The 14653-nt window shown below is 47.0% G+C and overlaps 1 protein-coding gene across 6 annotated transcripts in view; it reads left to right on the forward strand.

Annotated features, from left to right (window-relative positions):
* Positions 1-13837, forward strand: part of LOC102566599 (T-lymphocyte activation antigen CD80) — a 71863-nt gene extending 58026 nt beyond the window's left edge. For all 6 annotated transcript variants that reach the window (XM_059720607.1, XM_019476287.2, XM_019476286.2 and 3 more), the window contains 4 exons: positions 1622-1900; positions 2852-2980; positions 7778-7925; positions 10831-13837. In XM_059720607.1, coding sequence (XP_059576590.1) covers positions 1622-1900; positions 2852-2980; positions 7778-7908 — 539 coding nt within the window. In that variant the 3' untranslated portion in view covers positions 7909-7925; positions 10831-13837. The remainder of the gene's footprint in view (positions 1-1621; positions 1901-2851; positions 2981-7777; positions 7926-10830) is intronic.
* Positions 13838-14653: the final 816 nt, after the last annotated feature.

A 14653-nucleotide genomic window follows, 5' to 3' on the forward strand; every position in this document is an offset into this window, starting at 1 on the left:
ACAGCTGTCTGTGTGATGGTTTGTTTTCAGCCAAGAGCAGCAACACTGGTCTTTTTGTGATCTGTCTGGGAGCAGAATGTCTCTCAGCTCTTCCAGGAAAGCCTTCTGTAGGCCATGGGATAAGCACTGGAAATGCTCACAAGTACCTTCATCCAGTTTCCCAGTCTTGTAAGGCTTTAGCATCGTTAGTCCCAGTCCTCCGTTGGCCTGTTAGTGCTTGTAGGCATGTGGAATCAGGATTCAGACAATCCTTGGTGTTCATGAATCCCTACAAGGAATCTCCCCTTTCCCCATCAGTGAGATCTGAGGTGACCAGAGAACATACTCCATTAAATAGAGCTGTATTCCCAAAACATTCCTTTTCTTTTTTTTTTCTTCATTTTTTTCACACACAGCTTTGGAGAGCAATATTCTCTATAGAGTTGATTTGTCATCCCTTTGGGAATGAGATACAGTTGGTCATGCAGGGGGGAAACAAACACTGTAGTCTCCTTCTTTTCTATCATCTCCTTGTTCTAATGGGGCCAGGAGAATAGGTAGGAGAGATTGCAACATCCTGAAGGACAGAGGGGGGGGGGGTCTACTGCTGAGTGGATTGAGAGTGGGACAGAGACTTTCAGTCCAAGGCCACAGGTCTAAGGCGGCTGGAAGTTGCTACCAGATGATGACAGTTCACTGACCCTGTGTTAAGTGAGCCAGGACTTTTAGTCCAACTTCTGGTTTCAACATGATTCACCAAAACCACCACAGTTGATTGCATACAAGATTAAGACCTGGGAGACGTAGGATTTCCTTTTACTTCTACCCTTGTCCTATTATGCAACCCTTATTTCATCCTTTCATACCACCCTTTCATCCCAACCTTTGTCTGTCTCCTCTGCTTAGATTCTAGTCTTTGGGGGCAGGAACTGTCTGCTGCTCTGCATTCGTACAGTGCCTGGCATAACGGAGCCCTCATCTCAGTTGGGGCCTATAAGTAGGGATGACAGTTTCACTGGTTCCCTTGCTGATGATCACAGCAGCGAAGCCAGTCTATGGAAAACACTAGAGTCTAACAGCTTGCCTCTGTCCACTAGAGATGGAACTGCCTGTGTAGGACTGAGACATATTGGAGGAGGTGAAAAGTGTAGGGAACAGAGTTTGTGCTCCATAGCAAAAAATCTTTGTATTTTGTCTTTCACACACAATGTTTTCTGTCTTGTACACATCTGTGCAACAGAATATTAATAACAACCAAACCTGTAAAAATGAGGGCTTCATTATGCCAGGCACTGTATGACTGCAGAGCAACAAGACCTCCCGGAAGAGCATCACAAGTTACCATATAGCAATAGATAGAAAGAACTATCATTTAACATGGCAGCTGGTTAAATAGTACTTTGCCCTACAGCAGGAAGGGTAGAAACTGAAGGCAAATATGAGAATGCCATCTCCAGCTGAAAGTGCAGAGGGAATTCGAAGAGGCTAGAAAAGAGGGAATGCAGTTACCCCAGGAAGCATTTGAAGGAGTTCCTACAAGGAGTGGCATGGGATGTCTCATGATTGCAGGTTGTCAGGCCTGTAGTTTTGTGCCTCATCTGACAGAATGACAACTAAAGCTCTCTCACTACCTTTGCTTTAGCTGACTTCAGCCAGCCAGCTTTATCACTCAAAAAGCCATCAGACTGTGAATCAAGTGAGGTGGTGGTGAGCTGCTCTTCTTATGGGGGCTTTCCAAAGCCCAAAGTCTCTGGATTCTTCAATAATGTGTCTGTGGATTGGAACACCAGCTTAACATCTGACGCCAAAACCAGCCTCTATAATATTACTGGCGTGGCACGGTTCAACGTGACTGAAAATATGAATCTCACGTGTTCCGTTGAGTACAGTGACAGGACCGTGTCTGGAGAATACCCTCTGAGTAAGTTTTTCTTCTTTTTTTCCTACCAGTGACGTGTGGTAGATAATTAACCTGTGGGACTTGCTAAAGGGCCTATCTCTGAAAGCAGACAATACTTATTCTTATAAGTATTTAGTATCCTTTCCAACATAAAAACTTGCAAGTGCTCTCATTCCTGCTTCAGGGTTTGCTATTGCCAGCTAGAATCAGGAAGAAATTCTGCTTTTGTATAGATAGTGAGGTACCATGACTGTGCACAGCATGGTAAATGTAAGTGATCAGATAACACATAGTTTTGTATCCTGAAAAACTTAGTCTTGAGGGACAGATGGAGACATACAAAGCAAGGCAGTGTGAAGAGTGAGAGGGGCAGCCATCCCAGTGTGAATGTTTCATGCTTGAAAGGAGTATGAAAAGAGATGCCTAAAGCCAGGGATCGAAAGAATTATAAGGGCGTTGTTTTAAAACAAGTCTCTAAGCCCAGTTTTCTGACCATGCAGATGAGGACATCCTCAAATGAAGTGAGAGAGAGAGAATACTCCCCTTACTCATGGTGAATAGTACCCTACATATTAAATAGTCCCACTGAAAGCACTGGAATTTGTTATGCATATACCATTCAGCTCAACCAAGGATCTTAGAATCTATCCCTTAGAGACTGTCATTAATTAGATGGACTTTCCGGAAGGAGACAGTCATGCACAAAGGTGATCTACCCTGTACTACGTAGAAAAGTGATCCACTCTGTACTATACAGAATAAGGGAGAAGAAACTCCCAGGAAAAAATAGTGGGGAGCATATCCTGTCTGGAATATAAAGATACCTAGTAGGTGGACAATATGCGGGAAGTAATCATACTGCCGGCAGAACAGTTGGAAGAATTTGACCAAAACAACCACAGGATTCATGTACCCAGTAGTGATACCATAATGAAGGACCTTATCGTTGTGTTTCTGTTCTTTCCTTCTCAGCAAAACCAGACAACTGTGAATCGTTTAAGGAGGATCCACCATCTCATGAAGTTATTATTGCTTCAATTACAGTCCTAAGTATTTTCCTTGTGGCCATTATTTTGCTGGTGAGGTACTTCAGGTGTTCTGGTAAGTACATTTCCTCGTTTTGAGAAGCATGTTCAGGAGAAATGATCAAATATACTGTTTTCTGCACTCCTTTTTCTTGTTTTCACAGAGCGTATATCCATATCTCAGAAAGTAGGGTTTGCCTAAATTCTAGCGGCTCTCCAGATCCTAGATTGTCCTTTCATTTGCTACGGAGACAGGAGTGCTAGAAGGAAGAAAGTTTGGCACCAGATCAGAAGTCCTAGAGACTGTTTAGATCTGGAGAGGCTGGTTCATGCCCATTATTCTGCTTTGCAGTGGATAAAGATGAACCTTTGCCAGGGGTGAATGTGCTGTGCAATACCATGTTTCAAAATGCAGTTGAGAACTTGCTGTGTCAAACAGACTTCTCCACAACGAAATCCTATTTGTACTTCCCTTGTCTTCCTCAGGAAAGCCTTGAAGCCAGTGTTACAAAGGTAAGTAGGGCTAGATCCACAAAGTGGGACTTAAGCCAGGTAAAGCCTAACATTTAGGCATCTAAATTGCCAGTGGAATTCACAGCACCCCAGAATGGCTAGCGCACGCAGACTGCCAAGGAAGTCATCTTAAGAGGTGTTTCTTAAGATGACTTCTTAGACACGTGAGCACACGCAATAGTCTACAGGATTTGAGTGCAAAGTCCTTTCTTTTAGAAGCTAAGGTGGAATTGATCTTTTCTTTCAGAACATGGCCAGAGAAGGTAATGGAGCTCCCATTTTTGTCCCATAGCTCCTTGTCAACAGCATTCAGTCAGGCAGTGTAAGACCTAGGCTTAGTTGCCTCTTAGGCCTGAGGGGGTCCAACGCATGTCCTCCATCTCTCAGGAAAGGCCCTAACCACCAAGCTAGATAGTATTTTGGGATGGGAGATGTTCCAATTTCTATATATACTTAAATATTTTGGGAGGGGCAAAGAAAGAGTGCAGAAAGAAAGGTTTAGCCTAGTGGTTAACTTTAAAAAAACACTTGGATGCTTATCTTGCTGGGATCATTTGACCCCTGCTGACTTCCTGCCCCTGGGGCAGAGGGTTGGACCCAATGAACTTGCAAGGTCCCTTCCAGCCCTAATGTCTAGGAAATCTATGAAATCACTCCCTTTTGTGGAGAGGACATGAATTCTAGTCTGTGCCACACTCAGTATTTCTCTGTTTCAACTGAAGAAGTTAATGCTCTGAGAACACCTACACCTGAGAAGCGCCTCAGAGAAGTAAAATACTGAGAAGTAAAATATATAAACATGTATCTAGTGGTGTGGGTCTCAGTGGGGCTTAGGCATGAGCAATGCACAGAGCTGCTCAGCATGGTCAAGACTGAGGTACTTTTGGGCATGCCTGGAAGGAGACCTGTAGGTGCCCAGGAACATCAGCATTGGAAGCCTGTGTGCTCCAGGGTACTCCTATGCATTCCTATGGACTCCAGGGGTCACTGGAAGCTGAGCAGGGGATCTACATTTTATCTCCTGGACGTCTTTTCCAGTGACTAAGTCCCTGTGCGGATCTAGGCAACTAAAGATGCATTGTGTGGGGTTTACAAAAGTACTAAACTGATTAGGCACCTGACTGCTGTTGGAAAGCCAATAGGAGCAAATGCAAATCTGCATCATTAGGCACTGTGAAGAGCTGTGAAAATGTAGCTCTGGAGTGGGGATAGGTGGACCCTGTAGTGTTGTCTAAAGATTGCCCTACTAAGGTTTGTGGGGTCACAGAGATAGAGAGTTTTGGAGTCAAGAGTCCCTCAACAGCTGGACTAGTTGCAGTGCCTTAAGTGTTCATAGGTAGCTGTGACAACCCCCAGTGGGACAGGCAGTGGCACCCCCTGTGGAAGAGGTAGTTTTTAAGCCATGGAGGGGGTACTCATCATTTTGTTGTGCTTGGGCCTTCCACTGCTCCTGCTTCTAATTTTAAATGAGCTCTATTTGCAAGTAAAAGGATTTGGTTGTTTCCTATCTGGTCCCCTGCAAAATCAGCCTAGGCTCTGAGGGTAGCTGAGATATTTTCCTCCCAGGACCCTGTGACCCATAAGCAAGGTTTCATGGCAAAGTTCCGACTAGGCTTAAAACTTGAATAAATGTAGGCTGAAAATGAGACAATTTCTAAGTGTCAGAACAACAAGATTCCTGGCAAGCTCTCCAGTCAGAGAGAGCCAGGCCACCAAACTGGTTTTCAAATGGAGGTTGATCAGCTTCTGAAAGGGACCATGTGGTATGGTTGCCTGTGATAGCAGGGGACTGGCCTCAGGCCCAGGCTTAGCATCTGATGAAATAAGCTGTCTCCTAGGAAAGCCTATGACTGGACCAGTTAGTCTCTAGGGTGCCACCCTACCCTGCCTTTGGTCAAGTCTAGGTTCATCATAATACACACAGGTAGCACATCTGTGGAGTAGAATGATGCTGTTTTGCACAGTCACGTGTCAGAGAACAGTTCTACTACTGTGAAAGCTGGAGCCTCAAACCAGCTTCCAGGTTTTTCTACAGTTAAATTGCACTTTGGTGCTTCTGAGCATCACAACCTGGTTGACGGGAAACATCTCCCTGCAACCAAGTGCTTCCTGCTAGGGCTTCTTCAGATAACATCTCACTGTTTTCTCCCTTGCGGCAGGACCATGGAGCTCAATCCATGCCTCAGAACTGTAACATTATTCTAGACAGCTGGACTTGGGGCAGGCTTGTGGCTAAGAGAAGGTTTTCCTAGAAGCAAAGGCCATGCTAAAAGGATCTGATTATGCTAAAAGGGAGGGAGGCTTAAAAAAAAGGAACAAAAGGGAAGGCAAAGTTTCTCTGGGGTCATGGTGCTGAGCTGTTGGTGGCCTTTGTACCAAGTAGACAATCTCCAGTTCTGCTCCAGGAAATAGTATTGAAGATACAATATTCTGCTTGTTCTTTCTTACTTGTCCTGGACCCATAAGGGAAGCTGCTTTGGTTCTCCTCCCTTCATCTGTTTGCTGCATGAGTCACACTGCTGACTGTCATGCAATTTACACCACTTCTGTCCCTTCCAAATTTGCCTCGGTATCTGTTGGGCAGCTCTGTCCCTGTGCTGAGATCCAATGTTGTACCAGTGGGACAGGAGTGTAACTGAGGCTTCACTTAAAAGGCTTCACCAAGCCAGTCTGCAAATGACTATGCACACTAACATACACTAACTATTCCAACACATGGTAAGAAACAGTTCTGCTCAAGTGGTAATGATGCTAGGCCTAAGAACTCTTCTCTGTCTGATTGCTTTGAGAATACTCTTGATCACCACCACTGCGGGAGCAGAGCGGAGGATGGAAAATACTGGACTTTCTGGGCACATCTGCATGAGACACTTTATTGTGCAGTAAGCATTCACATCTACATATGCAGATGCTTACTGTGCAGTAATTGGTTCTAATCGTGAGTAAATTTGCTACCTGCAAATGCAAGTAGCAAATTTATTCGAGATTACATACTGCGCAGTAGTGCACATGTAGACGCCTGACCAGGAGCAAATGTGCTCCCAGTCAGCTGGGCAGCAGGGGACAGGAGATTTGCTCCCTGCCCCCAGAAGCTGTCTGCTGCTGGGGCAGGCTCTGCCACCAGAGCCTGGGTGGGAACAATATCCCCCTACCCCAGCAGCAGGGAGCTCCCAGCCCCTACTCCGAAATCACGGGGCCAGGGCTGGGAGATCCTTATCTCCCACCCTGAGTCCCACAGTCACAGGGCCCAGGCTGGGAGATCCTTCTCTCCCAACGCCAGCTCCGTGGTCATGGGTCTGGGTCTGGCTCTGGGAGATTCTTCTCTCCCAGCCCCTACTCCAAGATCGCAGGGCTGGGAAAGAAGGATCTCCTAGTCTGAGTCCTGTGGTCATGGGGCCAGCGCTGGGAGATTCTTCTCTACCACCCCCTGCTCCATGATCCTGGGGCTGAGAGAGAAGGATCTCCCAGCGCTGGCCCTCCAACCATGGAGCTGATGCCGGGAAATAAGGATCTCCCAGCCCAGGTCCTGTGACTGTGGGACTTGGGCTGGGATATAAGGATCTCCCAGCCTGGCCCCATGATTGCGGAGTAGGGGCTGGGAGCTCCCTGCTGCTGGAGTAGCAGATAGTGTTCCCACCCAGGCTGTGGTGGCAGAGCCTGCCCCAGCAGCAGGCAGCTTCTGGGGGCCGGGAGCAAATCCCCCCCATGGAGCTAGGCCAGGAGATAAGGGTCTCCCAGTGCCAGCCCCATGAAGGATCTCCCAGCCTGGGCCTCATGATCATGGAGCTTCAGCTGGGAACTCCAGGCTGCTGGGACAGGGTAACATTGTCCCTGCCTGGTCTCCAGTGGCAGAGCCCACCCCAGCAGCAGGCAGCTTCCAGGGGCAGGGAGCAATATCCTAGCCCCTGCCAGGAGACAGTTGTCTCCTGGCCCCTGGGCTAGCACCCAGGGAGAGCCTGGACTTCCCCCTGGCTGCTGCAGGTGCTCATTGCAGGGCTGCACAAAGTGGAAGCAGTCTGCTCCTAGGAGCAGAAAATCTGCTTTTGCATCCCTGCATGGGTAGATACGTACCTGAGAGAGTTTACTCTTGAGTAGTTTAGTTGAGAGTAAATTGCTCCTGTATTATTTGCACATGTAGATGCACCTAGTGTTTACTTTCCCCCTTCAGTATCCACTCTGTCACTGTATGAGACAGGACCCTGGGTTAAATGAACCTAAGGTCTGACTCAGTAAATGGCAGCTCTTATGTTCAACCATGTTAAAAAAGACCGGAACTTTGCTGAAGGAAGCATTTGGACCTAGCACAATGGAGCATATTGGAAATCCAAGTGCTTAATAAGGATTTTTCTCTTTACTTTAGCCTGTGAACGTGTGAGGAGTTCTTACAATGGTACTAGTCAGCCAACAGCAACAGAAGATGAAACCAAATTGGGTACGAAGACAACAATGTTCCAGTTCTGCACAATGACATCTGAAACATCTTCCTTCTGATAAGACCACATTGGCAGGTAATGCTCTATACCATTTTTTATAGCATAACAGACTGTGCAGTACTGTGTGTTGGCAACGTTAGCACACATGGCATTTGGCTGCTCTGTGATCCAGCACTGTTCTTTTCTGGGGTCAAAGCAGCCAGGCAGAACTGTACAGGTGACAAATTCTCTACTGGACCTGGTAGTGGCTCCCAGCCAAGTTGCCACAGAGGTTTTCTGTTTTTTTCTGCTTTAAAAATAAACTTGATTCTATCTCAGTTTTTTCTTTTTTTTTCAACCATACTCTCAACTGACCCATAGATTTGGTTTCTGTTGCAATTGAGAATTCTGCCCCCATAATTGTCACAGCACTGACACTGTTAGTGCTAGCTTTCTCTATAAGTACAGCCATAATTTGCTTCAGTTGCAGAGAGGAAAGGTGTTCTTGGTTTCCTTTCTAATACTGCACCCAAGTTGGGCAGTTGTTACAAGAAAGATGGGTTTCCTAGGCCACTGGCTCACAAGGATCCTCAATCCTGTTCATTTCACACACATTACAACTGAGAGCTATGAGTTGCTTGCCATTCAGGGTGAAAACAGAAGTGACATTTGTTGCATGATCAGCCCCATGAAAGCACTCTATTGCTATGCCATGATACATGCATGGCTGCAGAGCACTTTAAAAGTGGTCAATCACATGACAAATTAACCGTCATCAAATGAGGGATCAGATGAAGACGTTCCACTTTGGAGTGCTTTAGGGAACAGAAGTTCCCTAGGGTCAATCTGTCGCATGATGCAGCCCCACCCTTGGTACTGTCTGCAGGAAGGGAAGGGGGAGATGGGAGGGGAGCAAGCTGTGGATTGGGGTTTGTCCAGCCTGAGCTGGAGAGGGAGGTGGGTGGATTGGAGTCCCCCCTGCCTGCACCCCTCCCCCCAGCTGCCCTTCCCACCAGCTCAGGTCAGGCAAACCCCAGCCTGCAGCTCACACCCCATCCCTTCTCCCCACCCCCCACTGCAGACAGCACTGGAGCTGGGGAGGAGGGGGGCTAGGGGAGAGAGGCTGCAGGCAGGCTCCTTGGCCTTGATCAGCTCCAAAATGGAGCTCAGTTTCCCCCCTGAACTTCTCTTGGGTCAGGGGGACCACTCTAACCCATGGCACTTTATGTAAAGCACCATGAGTTAGAGCAGGGGCCTGCATGTCTGTCAGCACCCTCAGTTGCTATCAGTTTGAATCAGATTTGAACCTTTCAGTGGTAGTTAATCTCTGACTAGTCTCATGTGCTGCTTTATCCCCTAGAGAGAATTACTGGTGAATTGCTTATAGGCCATATACCTCTCCTGTCTTGTCAAATGGACAGAGGTTGGCGTTGAGGGTAAGGTTTATGGAGGATGGGGTGTTGAGGAAGGGGGGAAACTGTGAGGGAGTAACACTGTCTTTCAGAATAAGGATCTCAAATGCCAGTCTAACTGCAAGGCACCTCCCTGTAAGCTTTCCTTTTCAGCAACTTGTGGGGAAAGAATTTTCTGAGTTTCCCAAAAATTTGTAGTGAGGGATTTGATAGTATGAAATCCTATCAAAAGCCTAAGGTATGAAATGTCTTCCTTAGGAGCTCAAGAGGTCCACATTTTCAAAATGCAACATATTTTTCTGATATTTCATGGGATCAAGTCAAAGGTGCCTGGGAAGAGTCTGGGTCAAAATGGGGCTGTCAAGTGGGGATAATGCCCTTGTACTTCTGTGTTGAATTTTGGAGAAAGAAAGATTCCCAGCGGCACTTTCTGCAGTCAGTTTTGTGACCCGTAGGGCCCCCTCTATACTGTTGATTTAGGACTTGACTTAGAGCTAACTCTTCCCCCAAGGTTTCTGGCTCATAAGCAGACACTCAAAAGAGAGAAAGGGAAATGCTACCAAGGCTCAGACCTAAATGTGTCTAATATGTTGCTTCCAAGACACTGTTACACTCCTGTGTGTGCAACTGACCCTCTTGGATGGGCTGGAAGTGCTCACCGTTGCTTTAGGTCCTGTATCCCAAATAAGTTTTCCTTTGGGTTGAGGCAGTGTGGCCAATGCATAAAGAGCTCACTATTACTGTGACTACTGTTCTGGAGCAGGTGGATCTGGGTTCGAGTCCTGCTGTCAGCACAGAGCTCTGAACAGCCTGGGTGTGCTGTACACTAAAGCAAGGAAGCCCCATGGCATCATGGATTTGTCACGGAGCTTGTACTTGTGGTTCTGGTAACTGAAAGGCTTGGAGATTCTTTCGAGAATGAGAGAAGGGGAAAACTACTGTATTATCTACTTTTCTCATTTCCAAACCTGCCACCCACTCATGCTGCCCTATGGGGAAGGCCCTGCCTGGAACAGATACTAAAGCCGTATTTAGCATGAATTTGGGGGAGTTTTGTTAGCACTGTTTGACAGTGGGAGTTCACCAGCTGAATAAATCCATTCCGCTGTATTCCTCTTTCTTATAACGTCCCTGTGGCTTTTTTTATAATGGCTTGGTGGTTCCCAGTCCCACTGCTTGGAATGGTTGCTGTCTGGTGGGTGGAGCAGGGAGTGATTTTGTCAGAAGTCCCAAGATCATCTACTGCTGCGGCTGAACCCAAGGCAGTTCTCTCTCGGCACTGTGTGGCTGTGAGGCACAAGCCACAGCCCTTTGCATGTTAAATAGCTCAGCTTGCCTAGAAGGAAATCTCTTTCCATGCACCCCACAAAGTATAACCAGAACCAAACGCTGACCTAGATTCTAACCTAAAATATGGTGCTTATTGAGGCCTGCCTTTACTTTTTCTGCCTTCACACAGCTCTTCTTTCATTATTGCTCCTGGAAGTAGGAACTATCACATGGTCTGCAGGCAGATCCTATTGTGTCTCACATTGTTGTTGTATATATTTAAGAGTTAAAACTAAACCCTACCATTTGTGTCTCTTCAGGTCTCTTATCCTCAGTGCCCTGCACTGCATTCCCATTGTCCTCCATGACTGGTGCTTATTCCATAGACCCTTTGACTCTTCAAGAGGAGGACAGAGTAGAAGATAAAATCTGCTCAAATGGACTGGGAAGATGTCTTTTGTGAATAAAAAGCCCCCTACAGGAGCACTAGGAGGGTAACATGCCAGGACCCTGCCTCTGCAACCCCACCTTGAGGAAAGCTCTGTTTCCCTGGTGAGCCGCAAGAAGAAACTTCAGCAGCATCCTGATGCTCCAAAATGCCACCTGCTTCCTCATAGTCTGGGATGTTTGGCTTTGCTGCCTCTGGGGTTAAGGTGCGGATGGAGGTTTGCCACATCAATCTCTCTCCTTTAGTGAGGAGGCACTGGGCCTTTGGAAACTAGATTCCAACATGCAGTCTCCAAGCACAGGTTGAGCCTCTGTGGTATAGCTGTAGGCAGCTATTGTCAGCTCCATTCATGCCTAGCTCGTTGGGTTCTGACACTTTGCTAGTGCAATTATCGGGCTACGATTTTTGATTGAGGATGTATTAGAGGACTTGGGTGCTGTTTCTCCAACAAGGAAGCAAAGTTCAGCTCCTACTTAGGAAAGAGCAAAGCAGAGATGGGAAAAAATATGTTTATTTCAGTAACCATAACTTAATGCAGACTGGAACAGCATGCATAAGCTGACAGCACAGTCAACAGCCAGCTAACAAACACACCTACTTTGCAGCGCTTGTGACCGTCTCGCCCAGCAGAAAGGCTCCTCCAACCAGTGAGCCAACATGCATGTCCTTTAGCTCATAAAAAGGAGAGCCCAGATACTCAGGGGCATGCCTGACATGTCCCAGCCCACTGGGTGTGGCTGGGCTTGCAGACACAACTGCCTTGTTACACACATTTCCCATCAGCACTTGTTCTGGTGTCCTGTGCACATGCATGACCACATCACTCCACAGGTAACCCATGTGAGAATGTAACATGAGGCAACATATGATTCATAATGTCTAGCTTTAAAAACTCAGGCTGTGGCCCTCTAGTGCGAGGGGAAGTCAGCTAGCTATAAAAATGCAGTGGCCCTTGTTACAATAGGTTCTCCACAGTGCCAGGGAAGAAGGGTTTCTATTGGTCTCCCATAGGGAGATGAGCAGTATAGGACTTCCCTTGCTTGGAATGCAGTGGTTCTCATGGTCTATGCCCCCCTATATCAAGTCAGAAGCTGAAGCATGGAAGAACCTCGCTGGACTCTAGCACTGGATAGGACCTACCCACATCCTGTCTGTCTGATTTTATTCCCTACTGTGTAGGAAAGAGACATTTCTCATTTTAAAGGGAAAACCAGAACCTAAGAGATTTCTTGCACAATGGAACTAACTTCATTTGGCCCCAGCTTGTCCATGGTCTTTCTTTGCTCTGCTGTTAATTCTATGTTTTAGCTTCATCCAGCATATTCTTCAGCCATGGGTAAGCTTTAGCCAGGAGCTGAAGGTCAGTAGAATGGACGTCGGCTGGGAGGGTTGCCAGAAGTGCTGCTTTGATCCCAGGCAGCTGTATGTGGGCACCTGCCAGCAAGTTTGCAGCGGAGGTGCAACAATGAAATGTTCCAAATCCCTTTCTTTCCTAATAAAAGGTGGGTGTGAGAGAAATTAGTGGTGGGAACAAGGATGAAAACAAGGGTGGGGTATAGTAGAGCAGTGGAAGACCATCCTTTTTAGCAGGTATGCCACAAATTTAGCCCTGCATCCTCCCTGAGTGCTACTCAAACCCCCTTCCCCTGCCTAATTTGCTGCTCTGTTTTCTCCTGCCCTGTGCTTCCTACCCAATCTGCTCCCCTTTCTACTTCCTGCCAGATCTGTTGCTCTACTCTCTGCCTTACCTGTTGCTGTGCTCCCTGTCCCCTCCCTGATCTGCCACATACAGAGACTAACTATGCTACTTGTGGTATGCGTGCCAAATCTGAGGGGAGTGAAAAATTAAAGTATGGCAATTCTACATGGCCCCCTCTACCAACAACCAAGCTGCTTATTTAGCTACTTCTACTTCCCTTTGGTGTCCTAAGTTTGGAGATGCTCAATATTCCAAATGGAGACTTTAAGGAAGAGACTGCACTGAGAGTGGCTGTTAGGCCACAAACTGCTGCTGTTGGAAAGGAGATGGTGCCCAAGCACTGCACAGAAGCTTTTGACCAAACACCCTCTGCCCTTTGCAGTGAAGCACTTATACTCACTGGCTGACCAGATGGGTTACTCTTGTGCCATGCCACAGCCACAACCAGGGTACCTCAGAGTGCCAAATAAGGCACCATTGTGAGTAGGGACAGCTTGGCACAATGGCATCTCAAAGAGTTGGTGCATGGTGGGTGGGTGAAATGGTTTCCCTTATTCTTGATTTACTTCCTGGCTCCCTGCTGCTCTTGATGTCCATGGGTGGCAGGCAGGAGCCTGCCATCGCTAAACATCTACCTTATCACTTCTATACCTGCTTGGCAACTTAAATCTTCATGCCTGCTTTCATACCACTCTGTGCGTTGCCCCACACTTCAAGCCTGCTCTCCTCCAGAACATCTTGTTCTGTGATGCAGCCCATTAAAACAACCACGGATAGGCTCCCATACAGCCTCCTTCCTCAGGCTGTTCCATGCTTGATCTGTGATCCTAACAAAAGGTCTCTGAGGGGAGGGCTTGTCTCCTGTATAGTGATCTCTTCTGTAAATCGCCACAGGCCTGTAGGATTGTGAAGAACAGCAACTCCTGACTGATAAGGAATTTTGTACTGACAGAATTGTAATAGACTTAAGGTTTGATTATTTTTCTTGTAAAACATGATCCGTGTTTTCTATTGTCTCACGCTGTTTTCAGTGAATTGCACACAAATGGTTTCCATGAGACCTTTTCAGCTTGTTTTGTGCCTGAACTTTTCACATCTTAATTTTTGATAAGATATTCATTGTATTAAGAGTAAACTTACAATTAGTTTCTTCCTCTTAATAATAAAAACATATGCTCTACATGCTGGGAAGTGATGTCTTTTGTCCTGTTACTTACTCCTCCAACAGCTTAGAGCTATGCTGTTGTATCTGCTACAAAGGGGTAAGTAGTATAGGTCACACCAAGCTGTAACGTGAGGTGCCTATCATGAACTAGACTGTCCTCAGGTAACTTCTCACTGGTTGCTTGAAGATTACGCTAGAATACCTAGGGAGTGCTGAGGCTGAAGCCCCAATCCTGCAAGTACCAACAGCAATTGGAGTCAAGGGTTACAGCATCCCTTAAGTCAGGGATGGCCAACCTGTGGCATACATGCCGTGAATGGCACGGCAGCCTCTGTGTATGGTGTGTGCCAGATTGAGGAGGTGACATGTGACAGTACACTGGCAGATAGGGCAGGGAGCAGAAAGCAGAGCATCAGATTGTGCAGGGGCAGGGGATCAGAGTGGGACTCAGGGAGGGTACAGGGCTAACTGCCAAAAGGGCGGGTCTTAGATTAACAAGTCACACAGCAAGAACCAACATGCACTCAGCAACACCCTCAGTAGCAAGTTGAGTGGATTGGCCAAGCTGAAGGGCAAAGAGACCATCTCCACCAACATTAGTTGGTGCTCCTGGAGCAGCCTCAGCAAGCCAGAACAGCCTCCGGTTAATCTTCCTTCTAACCACAGAAGTGGAGTCCTTCACACACCACGGAGCTGCAGCACACATGTGCTTGTGCTGTTCTCCTGCCACTGTGCATCTGCCATGTAAGTGAAGAGCTACAGTCTTCAACTGTGCAACATCCCATCTTTTGCCAACGGGAAGAACTTATTTGAAAAGAAGATGCAAGTTCA

This window comes from Alligator mississippiensis, chromosome 1 (genome assembly GCF_030867095.1).
Source record: "Alligator mississippiensis isolate rAllMis1 chromosome 1, rAllMis1, whole genome shotgun sequence".
Lineage (NCBI taxonomy): Eukaryota > Metazoa > Chordata > Crocodylia > Alligatoridae > Alligator > Alligator mississippiensis.